General features: G+C 38.5%; 1 protein-coding gene across 1 annotated transcript in view; it reads left to right on the plus strand.

Moving 5' to 3' along the window:
* Positions 1-15,198, plus strand: part of LOC139726842 (26S proteasome non-ATPase regulatory subunit 1-like) — a 76,864-nt gene that overhangs the window by 45,912 nt on the left and 15,754 nt on the right. The window contains 2 exon segments of the mRNA XM_071637835.1: positions 4,482-4,596; positions 5,835-5,951. Of these exon segments, the coding sequence (XP_071493936.1) occupies positions 4,482-4,596; positions 5,835-5,951 (232 nt within the window).

Here is a 15,198-nt window from a genome sequence, read left to right on the forward strand (position 1 = left end):
CAGAATGCCATGCCAGATCAAACTTATCCAGGGTTTAGCTGTGAAAATGAATACACTCCTTCATTATTCTTTTATCATATTATCACTCACTAGGCAGCTTTCCATTGCCAGGAGACTTATGGCATGAACTTCGTAAACTGATGTTGCTGTAGCCTCGCTGTTCCAACTAAGCCAGTTGACTCTATATGCGTGTCAGATGCTGAAGGTTAATACTTCATCCCTTTCATGATCACATCTCTGCTTGTCAGCTGACCTCTAGTCACTGACGTTGACAGATGCCATATTCCATCAATCTTAGTCACTTATCTAGGTCAGTTTCCTCATTAATGAATGATATTGTTATCATTTTTGAAAGACTAATGCCAGCTTCTAGGTCCTTTCTCAGACAATTAGTATGTTATGATGGCCAATAATGATGTTTGAATGATCTAGTTATAAGCTTCGTGGAAAATGAATGACAGATTAATGAGAGGTCTGAAAGTATACCTTGGAATCTTAACTTCTGCCTATCAGCACTGAGGGTGGAGATAGTGGGCGGACCTTGTATCACGTTCATGACTTGATGACCAGTGTTGTGCATTGATTGGACGATTGAGCAGAGTCCACTGGTCATAGGTGATATATCACAGATACTAATCTTGTCACTTTTACTGTGTTCACACCATAATCTACCTCCAGAAGTCATGCTGGGCGTTACACCTTTTAAAAATACTGTGTGAACACTGTTTGGTGATTTTATACCCCACACAGGGGTAGACTCTCTAATTTCTTTTGTGTGTGAATGGAGAGCAGGGGCTTTACTTTGTCAAGTTACAAGTGCAAACTTCCAGTAAACTATTTGCATATTTTTGACACTGAAATACTGTCACACAACACTGAGCTGTAGACAGCAGGAAATAACCTCCACTCAAGAAACTTTCCTTCATGATTCTTTGGCCCTGTGTAATTCAGCGTGTAAACACCAACACTTTTTTTCCCCCCACAAGATGAGTCTGACCTATACGTGGGGATAGAATACCATAAGAAAGCTATATTTATAATCTTTTTTCCAAGTATAGGAAGCTTGTGAGGAGTGTCCTTTGCGGTCAGAAGTTTTGAGACTAGGGATTTCTATGCGTTCTCTTGAAAGTGTTTCAGTAACCATGGTGATCTCTTGTTTTGTGTAGATCAGATTATTTGACTGACTGACTGACTGATGGGTTTAGTAAAGTTCAAATTTGTTTGCTACAGCTGTCAATAATGTACAGTAGTCTTAATTGACTACAGTAAAAAAAAAACATTAAATCGAGCAAGTGATAAAATCCAAATGTAAGGGATAGAAAGGCTACATGTAAATTGTTTTTCCTCAAAAAATGACACACTTACTATAAAGTATTCATGGCAATTTCTGTGGATGATGTTAGACTTCCTTGAAAAAAAAAATTACAATGAAAACAAAGGACACGAGTTATGGCTTTCCCACTCATCCTTCACCATTGAGCATTAGAACAAGAAGTGAAAGAAACCCACACAAGACTTTGCCTGTTCTTAATGAGATATCCCACTCCCAGATTTAATTGCCCTCAGGCAAGTGTGGTGACCTTTAGGAGGATGAGGATTATCGTGGCTAGTGGACGAAAATGACGTCACAGTGTCTACTTGTATTTCATCATTATGTACATGTAGCAGTATGTACACTCCAAATATTGAAAAGGATCCTCCGTGAACGCTGTGTGTGGGATAGATTCACAGATCATCTTCTTTACTTTTTTTAAAAAGTAATCAGCGAGTCGCCCTGTGACAGCAGGCCGCAAGCCTGACATGTAATCAGGATTCCTAAAGAATCAAAGCCACATGGTCAAGCATGGATTGATTACTGCCAAGCAAGAATAGCCAGTGATTTCTCGGTGTTATGATGCCATGCTTTTAGCACTGAAGCGTCAAGGAAAGATCCCCGAATTTCGAAGCAGTCTGTGCTGTTTGACCGTCTGATCGGTCAGTCTCTAGTCAGAAATTCATCACATCAGTGGTGCTGATGAAGGCACATGGAACAAGGCACCATGTTAATGCACTCAGATGGTCATTTCTAAATTCTATGCAAAAGCTCAGCTCAAAGTACATTTTGCCATTTTTCCCAAAATCATTAGCTGAAATGGCGGGCACGCTATGAGATAGAAGGTTGCATGGTAGTTTGGGACATTCTGGTAGTAATAGAATTAAATGAATCACTTAGTTCTGAGCTCTGCTACTATTAAAAAGCACCCCAAGGCCCATATTTTAATTTTTAAGCTGATTTACTTACTCAAGCAGAATGAAAATATTTATTCAATTTGATGAATTTCATCAAATTGAATAATTATGCAGTACCCGCTGCATGCTACAAAGGACTAGAACCAGCACTGGCTGTTGAACGGAAGCTCGGTGGTGTAGTGGATAAGATGCCTGTCCGGTGATCAGGAGGTCGTAGGTTCGAATCCTGCTTGAGTTTGTACTCCCATGATTTCTTTTGTCATGGTCACTAGTAAAATATTGATCAATTCAGTGCTTATTTACATCGATGTAGAACAATTTGTCAATCAGTTATAAGAAAATATTGACCTTGTGGTAAAGTAGAAAGACTTCACAGAGACAGCTTTTTCAAATCATCCAACGATGGTCATTTACGTCAGTGTTTATTTGTGTCATTGGAATTGGTGGCAAACAAACCTGAAAAGAAATATTTGGCACAAAGCATTTTATGAATCTAAGGTATGCACTTTACTGCATCCTGCTGGGATTATTGTTGTGATTTGATTTCTGGGAATCCAAAAGTTACACCCTACTCACCTCCAGTTCCTGGTAGACCGTTGACTGACCCTTGATGTAGTCCTTATCCTATCATCCTCCCCCCCCCCCCCCCCCACCAAGTGCAGGTGTGCTGGCTGTATTGACTCTGAGAGAGACTTACGTCCCTTTGCAAGGCCAGATGTAATTGATTAGGCTCAGGTGTTGTAGCAGATGAAAATAGGAGATTAATTTCAGCTTGGTCAGTTTTTATTAGCTGGTCGTACTGGTCTGGTTGCCTGGGTATCATTTCATAGGAAATAGACTAGAACGGGCTCTGTTGTTGGTGCATTTTGTCCGCAGGCTCGTTTTTGGTGTCTATTCACTTTTTGTGGCCTATTCAGTTTTTGTGGAGGATTTGCTACTCAAGAATTTGAGTGTTTGTGTTCCTTTGTGTATGCTTATGTATGTATCTATGGATGTGTGTGTGTGTGTGTGTGTGTGTGTGTTTGTGTATATGTATGTATGTGAGTGTTTGGTGGGGAGGAGGGTGGTACTGTAAAAGTGGATATTTTCGCGCGACTAATTTTTTGCACTTGGCCGGGTAAGAAGAGTTTCAAGTGTTTTTAATTCCGCGGAATCAAGACATCACGCACAGGAACATAATGGCAGGCATAAATATTAGCATGCTTGTATTTTCATGCTAGTTTCTGGTTGCGCGAAATGCGCAAAAATTTCAACACCGTGAAAATTTCCACTTTTACAGTACCGTATCCAACTTTCATGTAGCACTTATGTCTTTTGAGATATGTGTACATTTACTCAATTGTAAATATACCAAATATGGAACTATGGCAAAGTTTTGCAGGGTCCCTTTGCATTGGTTTCTCCCTCCCTCACTTGCATTGAAGTTGAAAATGAAATGGAAATGGAAAATTGACATTATTTTCAACTTTTAAACTATGATTGAATCATGCATGTTTTGTTATATTCCATCTCTCCTTTATGTTTGTTATATTCCACCTCTCCTGTATGTTTGTTATATTCCATCTCTCCTTTATGTTTGTTATATTCCACCTCTCCTGTATGTTTGTTATATTCTATTTCTTCTGTATGTTTGATATATTCCATCTCTCCTTTATGTTTGTTATATTCCATCTCTCCTGTATGTTTGTTATATTACCATCTCTCCTGTATATGTTTGTTATATTCCACCTCTCCTGTATGTTTGTTATATTCCATCTCTTCTGTATGTTTGATATATTCCATCTCTCCTGTATGTTTGCTATATTCTATCTCTGCTGTATTTTTGTTATATTCCATCTCTCCTGTATGTTTGTTTTATTCCATCTCTCCTGTATATTTGTTTTATTCCATCTCTCCTGTATGTTTGTTATATTCCACCTCTCCTTTATGTTTGTTATATTCCATCTCTCGTTTATGTCTGTTATATTCCACCTCTCCTATTTGTTTGATATATTCCATCTCTTCTATATGTTTTTTATATTCCATCTCTCCTTTATGTTTGTTATATTCCATCTCTCCTGTATGTTTGATATATTTCATTTCTCCTGCATATTTGCTATATTCCATCCCTCCTTTATGTTTGTTATATTCCATCTGTCCTCTATGTTTGTTAGATTCCATCTCTCCTGTATATTTGATATATTCCATCTCTCCGATATGTTTGTTATTTTCCATCTCTCTTGTATGTTTGATATATTTCATCTCTCATCCAGAACTCCTGATCAATGCCCAACTGTGGTGTCCCTCCTGTCAGAGAGTTACAACCCCCATGTCCGATATGGAGCAGCCATGGCTCTCGGCATTGCGTGTGCTGGAACTGGAAATAAGGTTTGTGATTGTCAAAAAGAACCAAAAAAATACATCAAAATCAACAAACAATATAGCTAGAGAGACATTGTGTTTTGGTATACCTGGCTGCATTATGTGACAAGTAATATCAAGTTTAATGGAACTTGTAAAACTTTGTGAAATCTACCAAATACTTTCAACTTGACTTGCAGGAAGTGTCTTTCAAGTAAAAAATCAAAATTTGTGGCATTTTCAGCAATGTGAGATTCCAATGTTTCATTACGAACTTTCAGTCTGTCGAAAACTGTTATGATACTGACATCCATTTCATGTCTGTGTAGATTTAAAAGACCTTGTTTTCCCTAGTACAGGAGTACAAACTACGCTGCATTTTTTTTTTTTTTTTTTTGGGGGGGGGGGGGTAAATTTGGAAGTAAATGCGTGTGAAACTTGTGAATTTTTTTTTGGAAAAATTGACTACACAAAACCCATGGTTTCTTGGCAGTATAGACTAGCACAATGATACAATGGACAATACGCTTTGCGAAAGACCACAATATGCTTTTAAATTCTAACATGAAATTTCTTATTATTTGTATAATTTTTTTTTTCTAATTACTGAAATGATATGTAAATGACACAATTCTATAAATCATAATACACTTGAAAGGTCTTCTCGAAATATGTCTCCATTGATATTTTGTCTCCATTTTTTTTTTTCAGTCCCGAGAGCTTCGACTCGTGCGAGGTTTGCTGTATATGCAACATTTGCCATAGCCTGTAGCTCGTCACATATTTTCATACTCATTGTTGCCTCTCTGTTGGACTACAATATCTCCCTTTGAGGCATATCTCATTTCAATATTGTCATGGGAGCTATTATTATGTTTTCGTTGTTTTTTGTGTTTGTGTTTGTGATGTAATGTATTTTGTAAGGCAGCTCACCACAAGCTTTGCTTTTTTGAGGTTCTGCCTTCCTGTACAGTAATTTCATGCATGTGATTTCCTACATGAAAAAAAAAGATGGAAAATAGATGTTATACAAACTTGAACTTGATATCATATATTAAACTCCTATCATGAAAGAAAAGTTACGTATTGTAGTCTTCTGCTGATGATGTTTGATAGAAAACTGTTGGGAGGCCATGGACATTTGATTTTAACATTATATTGGTTTTCTTTTTGCAAAGCTTCCAAATGATGCCTTAAATATGTAATTTGTAATCCTGATGTCACATTCTCTTCTCCTGGCATTCTGTGTGCTATGTTGTCACCAGGATGCGCTGAGTATCTTGGAACCTATGCTGAACGATTCTGTCAACTACGTGAGACAGGGCGCCCTCATTGCCTCGGCCATGGTGCTGATCCAACAGAATGAGATTACATGCCCAAAGGTAAGTCTCTCTCTCTCATGAGTTGCATTTGATCCCAAGTCTGTCTTCTTTTGCTCATATTCCAGAGGGGTGTTTCATAAAGTTGTTCATAAAGTTGTTCATAAAGTTATGAACGACTTAATAACGACTGGTGATCAGTTCTTGTGCTGAATTATTGAAATTCTGATAAGTATAGCACATCAGAACATGTTCCAGTCGTTCTTAAGTCGTTCATACTGTAAGAACAGCTCTATGAAACATCCCCAGGGCCCTGTTTCATAAAGCTGTTTGTAAAGTTATGCATGACTTTACGAATGACTGGAATATGAAGTGCCAATATGTGTGCCCATTTTTTTTTCCTTACAGTTTAACAAAGTACGACTGTATGTCAATATTTCATCTACAGTTGGGCAAAAATACACTTTCAACTAAAAATGTGTGTTGACATGTTAAGAATACTCATCATCTGCAAATCTGAACTTTAGCTATTGAAATTAACAATGGTTAGGAAACCCGCCTGGCTCATAAAGATGTGCGTAACTTTACAAACAGCTCTGTGAAACAGGGCCCTGATGTAGCAGTCTTTACATTCTTTTTGAATAAATACTATATGAGAGCTTGTTTTTATTGATGTTCCAAAATATGTGTTTATTAGTGCACTGGTATTTATAGGCCTATTAACTGTAAAGCAAAATATATTCGCGGCATGAAATTTTCATGAATTGAAGCCGACAGACTTTTTTGTGGCATGAAATTTTCGCACATTGCTACTGGCATTCAGTGCATATAGTGAAGACGACTTTAGCGTGCATTGTAAATTTGCGAATCTCTGCTCTGGCGAAATTTGCAATATTTTAACCCTAAGTAGGCCGGGCTATTTAGGTAGATCATAGAGCCGGGGGGGGGGGGGGCCTCCCAGGCCCCCCTCCAGATCTTGGCCGTTGACTGCGCGATCGCGACGAAAATTGGCGCAGACATTGCCTATGACGTAATCTACGGTACCACAGAGTTAAATTTTTAAAAAATTATCATTTATGCTGAATTATGCTAATTTATGCATAATGAAGCATGAAAATCAGACAATTTGGTATAAATCACTAAATAAAACTCAAAATGGGCAAATTTTGTGTGTAAATATTCTTTTTAGTGTCCTGAGCAAATATAAGAGAAAAAAACTGCGGCATCAGAAAAAATTTCTTAAGTATTTTATTGTTTTTTTAATTTCTTATGTATTTCCTTGTTTTTTCGACTTTTTGTTTTTCATTGTCTTTTCAATGAAACTTGTCCGCGACATTGTTCCGAACAAGAAATTATGCTATTAATTGATTTTAATCAATAAAAACCCCAAATAATCATGCTTTTATGAAATTTGCCTGTAAGCACAGTTTGCATTGAAATTGTACACAAATTCACGTTTTTGAGCAATATTTGGTCTGACATGCACGTACATATTTATGCGCAACTTCGGAACCGCGCGCCCGGGCATCACAAATTTGGTGTCAAAAGATGCGGGAGACTCAAAAGAAAAAAGTCATGAAACGTCGTGGCGATAGCTTTTCGCGTTAGTGATACATCGCCCCCCCCCCCCCCCCCCCCCCCCCCCCCGGCCTAGTTAGGGTTAATACAGTATACATGTGAACATTCTTTGTTTACAGTAGTGGTGGGCTATACAGGGGGTGAAAAAGGGTCATGTTTTGAAATCCTTAGGGTCCCTGTTTATTTGAAGCAGCTTATCGTACTGAGCATTTTGACACCTTTCATTAAAAAATCGGTTGAAAAATGAGATGGAGTCGGCCAAAAAACTGATTTGGGGGGGGGCGCAAAATTACTGTTGCGCATCGTCAAAATGTAGTGAAAAAATAATAAATTCACTATCCAAAGGAGTATGAAGATGATTTAAGTGTCCAGATATATGTTTTTGAGGTCAAGAAATTGATTGCAAATGTCAGAAATCCTTGATATACTATAGAAAGCTTTCAAATTCTCAAATCTTGCTTTTTGTGGGGGGGGGGCGTAGGGCTAAGTTTCGGCCCATTTCTGGTATTTGAGTCACCCAACGTATGCACTTTGCCATCTTCTAAAATTTTGTAGTCACAGGCTTATATGATGATAATTAAGATATAAACAACAGTAGATATAGGAATGGTATGTTATGCTCTTTCAAGCAATTCAAATTTTGAAAATGAAAAATCTGTTAAAAACACTGCTTTCACAACTGCAACAGTTACACATACCGGCGTAAAAAATTACTAAATTTAAGTTCCATTTGTTATCAAACTTGTATATCTCAGCTTGCCATAATGATGTGATTATTCTCCTCTCTACTCAATAGAATGATTGGAACAGGGCATCAACAAAGTTATTGGGTGGTAATTGTCAAGCACAAATATCATGGTACACTTTCGAGGTCTCATGGTCCCATGCTGTTGCGTGGTATAATTTGCAAGACACTTACAGTCTGTATGTCATGTCACTTTGGGCACCTCCAATGTAACCCATTATCAGGATCACAACACCTTATAAGATGTTCTGCTACACAATCATGTACATGTATGTGCCCTTTCCATTGTCAGTTTGGCATATGCTGAGGTACCACTGTCTGACATTAATCATCCCAAATAAGGGCACAAGGTTCATTGACCACAATCTGGTTCAGCAGCACCACACTTGCAACTTTCAACTTTGAAGGTGCTGGTTGAACCTCAGTTATGTTCAGAATCAGTTGCATACATGTACAACTGTATATACAGTATATATCCTTTTCCATGGGCATGTCCGGTAATGCGCTGATTGTGGCGGACTCTAAAGTATCGTACAAATGAGGGTCAGACGATTTTCAGGTCTGTTACTGAAATCTGGTTAAGGTTGGCTAAGTGAGATCGTGCTTGGAAATGAGAAGTGTGCCTTCTGTATGACACTCCAATTTGAATACATGAGCAGGATGTGGATCTTGCTGCCAGCTTGTCAAACTTTGCAAGATCTCTCTCGCAATCCAAATTGTTAGTTTGTAGATCTTCAAGCTCCTCATCATTTAGGGTATCGAGAAATGTTACATGCGGTGTATTAAGATCAAACTGTGCCCCAAATCTACATTCGCCACCTTGTTGCAATGCAACACAGACACAGCATTTGTACGACACAGTACTGTACATACATGTAGGAGATGTTTCTCAACAGCTAATGTTGGTTCTTCTGGTTGAAATAACTAGAATGTCACATGAAACCCTGAGAGAGTATTCACTTTCTGAGCTGCTAGATCTCTGTGAAGTTGTGGAAGAATTTGAACATGTTCTACTTGAGTTGCCTTCTCCATGCTGAGAAACAGTGGCATATACTGTATGTAGGAGAACCAAGTCCACAGAATTCGGTTACTGCAACAGATTCTTCAGTGTGGAGATTCTTTGAAACAGAATCTGTCACCAGCTTTTGAAAGCCTGTGTAGTTGTTCAACCTACAACCTTGTGATGTTCTGCCTATTTTCTACGGCATGTGATAGAGGATGAAGACAGAAAGATAGACCACTGCTGAAACTGCTGAAGTTAAAGACACTCAGTCGTGGCGAGTGGTTTGTGCGGCACGGAGACGAACGCAACACGCTGCCTCCCCCATTCTGTATCAAATGTAGTGACCCCGAATGAGAATAGCGCTGGCTCAATGGGTCAGCGAAAATACGGTAGGCTACAAGAGAGCTCCCTGTGCTTATCTCCTAACCCAAAATGGCTGTCCCAGCGAGCCACGAGAGCTTCCGAATGGACGCACACTCTCAGTGCGCATGCGCATGAAGAGAGGCCAAAAGAGCCACGCGTCTTCTAGCCTCTCTCCTCCAATCACCGCAGCTTGCGGTGACAATATTTGTGTATGATGCGTACACACACACGCACACACACACACACACACACACGCCGCAGCGTCTTCTGGCCTCTCTCCTCCAATCACCGCAGCTCGCGGTGACAATGTTTGTGTATGATGCGTACACACACACGCACACACATACACTAAAACTTGTCTCAGTGGTAGCATTACACAAACTTCGGTCGTTCGGAGTTTACGTACCATTAGGGATGGCGATCGGCTGCCTTTAACAACAAGGAATGTCCACTCTCCCTTTGATATTATCAGGGAAAGTAATGTTGAATCATTTTCTTTACAACTTGTGATCATAATCTGCAGTCTATACATTGAGATGGGTCATTATGGACAGAAAATACAATGAAACTTAGAGTCTACCCCACCACTACCCCCCCCCCAAAAAAGAGAGAAACAATGAATGCTTTCTATAGCAAACTGGGGCTTTAAAACACATTTGCAATCAGTTTCTTGACCTAAATTCTACTGTTGTTTATATCTTCAGTATCATCAAATTTATAAATCTGTTACAACAATTGGAAGATGATAAAGTGCACGTTAGGTGACTGGAATACCGGAAATGGGCCGAAACATAGCCCTATGCACCCCCCCCCCAAAAAAAAAAAAAACAAAACAAAACAAAAACAAAAACACACAATTTGAGAATTTGAATGCTTTCTATAGTATATTAAGGGTTTCTGACATTTGCAACCAATTTCTTGACCTCAAAAACATATATCTGGACACTTAAATCATCTTCATACTCCTTTGGATAGCGAATTTATTATTTTTTCACTATATTTTGACGACGCGTGACAGTAATTTTGCGCCCCCCCCCAAATCAGTTTTTTGGCCGACTCCATCTCATTTTTCAACCGATTGTTTAACGAAAGGTGTCAAAATGCTCAGTACAGTGTATGATAAGCTGCTTCAAATAAGCAGGGACCCTAAGGATTTTGAAACATCACCCATTTATAGCCCACCACTATTTACAGTATTTATAAGAATATGAATATGTGCATACATTTTTATGTTTCAAGTGTATTACTAATATACAGAGAACGCACAAGGGTTTTCATGTGTCAATGTGTCAGGTGAATGTGTAGAATTTAGTTGGGCACTATAATAAGAATTTTAGATGGACCAAGATGTGGAAATGGTTGTAAAGGAGGAAATACTTTATGTGTATGTACAGCTTACATCTTCCACTGCCAGTATGTAAAAATTGAGCTTGCTGCTTTGTAAAACAATGGAAAACTTGCAAATGAAATGAAATGAAAGAGAACAGAAAGTAATAAAATACTGAGATGTGATGCCCTAATAAACCATTTGGCTTTTTTCCAAGTCACTGTTGAGAAATTTTGTTGTGAGCCTGCTGGGTTGTGTGTAGAGGTCAGGTTAAAGAAACAAATCAAACAGTGAGATGGCTGAGGTAGGTAGAAATGACAGAGAATGACTCTTAGCCATGAGGAAAGGATAATGGGTCCTCGCTCTTGGCTTTATTACAGGCAAAGAATGTCAAGGATTGTCATAAATAGGGGCAAATAATCAATTATTGATGCCTATTTTTGCCTCATAAGCCCTTTTTACACTCGTGTTTCTTAACCCCGTACTTTCTCTGACCCAGGACTATCGTTAATCCCATACCAATTTTTTCAGCTTTTTACACTCGCCAATAAATCCTGTACTAAGCTCTTGTCCTGGGCTAAAGAGAAAACTGACCTTTTTACACTCGTATTTCTTAGTCCCGTACTTTCCAAACCACATGAATATTCATGATTATGGTGTGCATTGTACAAGTACATGCATGCACCGGCAGCACTTGATTACCTTGTTTCTGATTGGTCAGTGTCGGACTTCATCTCCGTCGCTTAGCCCCAGATTATTTCTTCATTCTGTTTACACTCGCTTGCTTGACGCCGCAATTGCGGGGTTAGCACCGCAATTGCGGTGCTAACCCTGCTTTTTTGCAGGGCCAGATAATACGGGATTATCGGTGGGGCTAGCCCACTTTGGCAAAAACAAGTGTAAACAGAAAGTGGGCTAAGGAAAGTCCGGTACCAACGGTGGGGCTAAGGCCCCCCCCCCCCCCCCCCCCCCCCCCTTAGCCCCACCGTTGGTACGGGACTAAGCAAAAATTTGCAAGTGTAAAAAGCCCTTCACATGAAGCTGACCTCGTCATTATTGACTTACCACTTACCTGATGATGATGCACTTTTTCCCCAGTTATTATTAAACTTTTTCTTGACTTTCATTGTTAAAACTTTTATGTTTACATTTGTGCAGTTTCAACTTATTGTTGATACACAACAAAGATGTGTACAATTCATTTGAATACTGAAGAAACATAATATTGAAGCTATATGTTGAAGATAGTTTATAGCTATTTTTGATAACTGTAAAATGAAACTTGTTTGTGTGATGGTGTGACCTAGTTTGCTCCATCTTTACCATCTTTCCTGGATGAAATACGAGTATCCATTCCGTTCTTGATGTCAGTCATACTGGTACTTCTCTGTTACGACAAGATACTGCCATTCTATGAATTAAAAATCCCACCAAGCTGTAATCCAAATGAACAAACAGTCAAGCACTCTGCAGCCCACGAGCCGAAACTCGTCTCTGTTACCATGGCGATGAAAGAACTGATACAGTTACAGGCTTCTGTCTGTTTCTGAAGTCAAGGTGATCTGGTTTTTCTCTGAATCTCTTCGTATAAGTTGAAGCCAAATTTGTCTGTATACAACATAATAAAAGGGTGCGATTCTACATGTGGGCGTATTGACATGATATACAATATGTGTGAGCTATATTTGTAAGCATTGTTAATCATTGTTATCATTCTCATTTGCATAAATTACCAATCCTGATGGTCTAAGTATCCTTATCCAAGGTTTGCTGCACTTTTATTTTTTGCAAGAATTTTGTTTATCAAGCCAGAATTGTTGGTCGCAGCAACTTGCAGAAATTGTTTCGTTTTGCCGTCTTTCTTTTGATGATAAGTTCATCCCGTGTAATTATTTTTGTTTGTACAGTTATGTACCAGAATTTCTCTCATCATGCATGCTCCTGCATCATACACTCCTTGTGAGGTTACAGCCGTGCCATACTGATTCTTTGACCGACTTGGCAGATTGCACATTAAAGGCATTATTTACCATTTGCAGATGAAACAAAAACCCAGCTTGAGTGCTTCAAAGTAGCTAGTTAGGGATAGAAACCACCTATGTAAAAATGTTAATCAGTATAATCAATGCGAAGTATCATTGAATATACAAAATGTGAACCATAGTTATAATAATGATAATAATAATGATAATAATAATAATAATAATAATAATAATACAGGGTACTTATAATGCGCCAATTCCAACTAATGTGCTTCTGGAATAAACCATCTGCAGTTATGGTTTATTGAGAAAAATAATGATATCTCCTTATATTTTAGGCCTTATTGCTAAATTTTTAAAAGGTAGGATGTTTTGTGATACAACTGACCTACACATATGCTTGAAATGTGATAACTCAAACATTTTTTAAATCACTGCTCCCAGTGGTAAACAGGACCTTTAAGACATCAAATCTCTCCCCCATCAAAGTTTGTGTCTCATCATGAATGGCCGTCATGGTGAGAAAGTGAATTACATCAGTAGTTAGGATACTTCAGGATTAACACCGTATAGATTTTAACACTCTATAGATTTTAACACCCTGTAGATTTTCATCACGGAAAAGTGGTGTGACCTTTCAAGGTACTGTATGTGAGAACTTCTATTACAAAAAAATGGTCTGTCCTACACTCTTCTCACCATTAATCATGATTGGATTCTACTACCTTGTGTAAAGCTTGATGTGGATGCATTGCAGCAATCATCAGTGAAATCACTTAAATATGTCAGAAATTGGTTCTCATTGATAACGGATTACACTCAACACTCTCTTTGCATTCTTTTTATCATGCTCTGAATCCCCACCTCCCTTTTTATTGCTGTCATTACAGAGGATTAATCTCTTTCCAGTCCTCTAGGGTTCCATCAGATATTGAGAATTAGCCATGAGTAATACGCTGACACATGGTGAAGCTGGCATTGGTAGCTTCTTGGATAAGGGAAGGAAGCCGTGGAGGCGGAAAAGAAAAATGAAAGGAAAAAGACAAACCCAGACGCTTGTCACCTTGATGAGCGCCTGTGTCATGGTTTCCACAATTGCTTTCAATTACACCATGTGTCCTGTCACTAAGGGCTTCTGGAATCTAACTTGCCCCAATCAAGCATTGTGAATGAAAGCATGAATTGATCAATTGCAGATAAGTTTTCTTGGTAATTATGTCAGGGATGCTAGTCTTGCATCAGGCTGTAATAATGAAAATACCCATCAGAGGTATATTTTCACCTCATCTAGATTATATCATATCAGGGGGATGAACGACTGGTGATCAGTTCTTGTGCAGAATTATTGGAATTCTGATAAGTATAGCACATCAGAACTGATTACCAGTTATTCTAAAGTCAGTAACTTTAAGAACAGCTTTATGAAACACCCCCCTGATGCAGGTAGTGATTCTTCCCCATTTTTTATCATCCCGGCTGACAGCTGAAATGGGTTTCTCACTGACTGTGTCTGTCCCTAGTCTTTGGGGCTAGAGCTCTGCAGGTCTGATGCTAATTTGTCCTGAGCTATGTTAGATCACTACTGCTCTATGGAGTGGGTCTAGGAACCCACTTTGAGCAGTGAATATATTTAGGACTTTGATGCCACATGTAAGTTTTGTTTCGCTTTTTTTGTTGTTGTTGTTGTTGTTGTGATGGAGGGGGGGGGGGAAGAATTGCCAATTTAAAGAAAGTTGAAATCTTTTTTTTTTTTATCTACCACTCAGAAATGATTCATTTTCCTGAGTTAAAGCTTTTTATTCTTCTACAGTGACTACTTATGATTAGAAAATACAAAGTAATTGCAAAATAGTGAAATATTTTATATATTGATGCTTTATTATGTCTACATTGCACGCATGCCTGAGGATGTTTGGATAGAGATTGAATTTCCTTTTTTTGGCAATTATGTGAAACATGAAAAAAAAAAATTGAGAGGAAGAACTACAAGTTTAAGTGGATAATGGCACATTGCAAAGCTATTGTGCAAATACTTGCCATGGCCAGCAATTAGAATGAGTACTAGGTTCTTGTGTAATTCAGTTCCATGTTTGTTAGTATCGGAACAGGAACAGAGCTTTCTCAGCTATGTGGATTTACAAGGTCTACTCTTTTATTCTGAGTTGATTACTCTGATGTCAGTACATAGAAAACCTTGTCCTTGAATACAGCATTTATTCAGGGTCCATGTTTACTGATAGGAAACAAGAACAATGATTTAGGCAACCTGTTAATCCTCCCTGTATTCAAATTGGCAACAGTTACATCTTGTG

This window comes from Diadema antillarum, unplaced genomic scaffold (genome assembly GCF_040938485.1).
Source record: "Diadema antillarum isolate AM-2024a unplaced genomic scaffold, OU_Dant_1.0 seq00000102_RagTag, whole genome shotgun sequence".
In the NCBI taxonomy this organism is placed as follows: Eukaryota; Metazoa; Echinodermata; class Echinoidea; order Diadematoida; family Diadematidae; genus Diadema; species Diadema antillarum.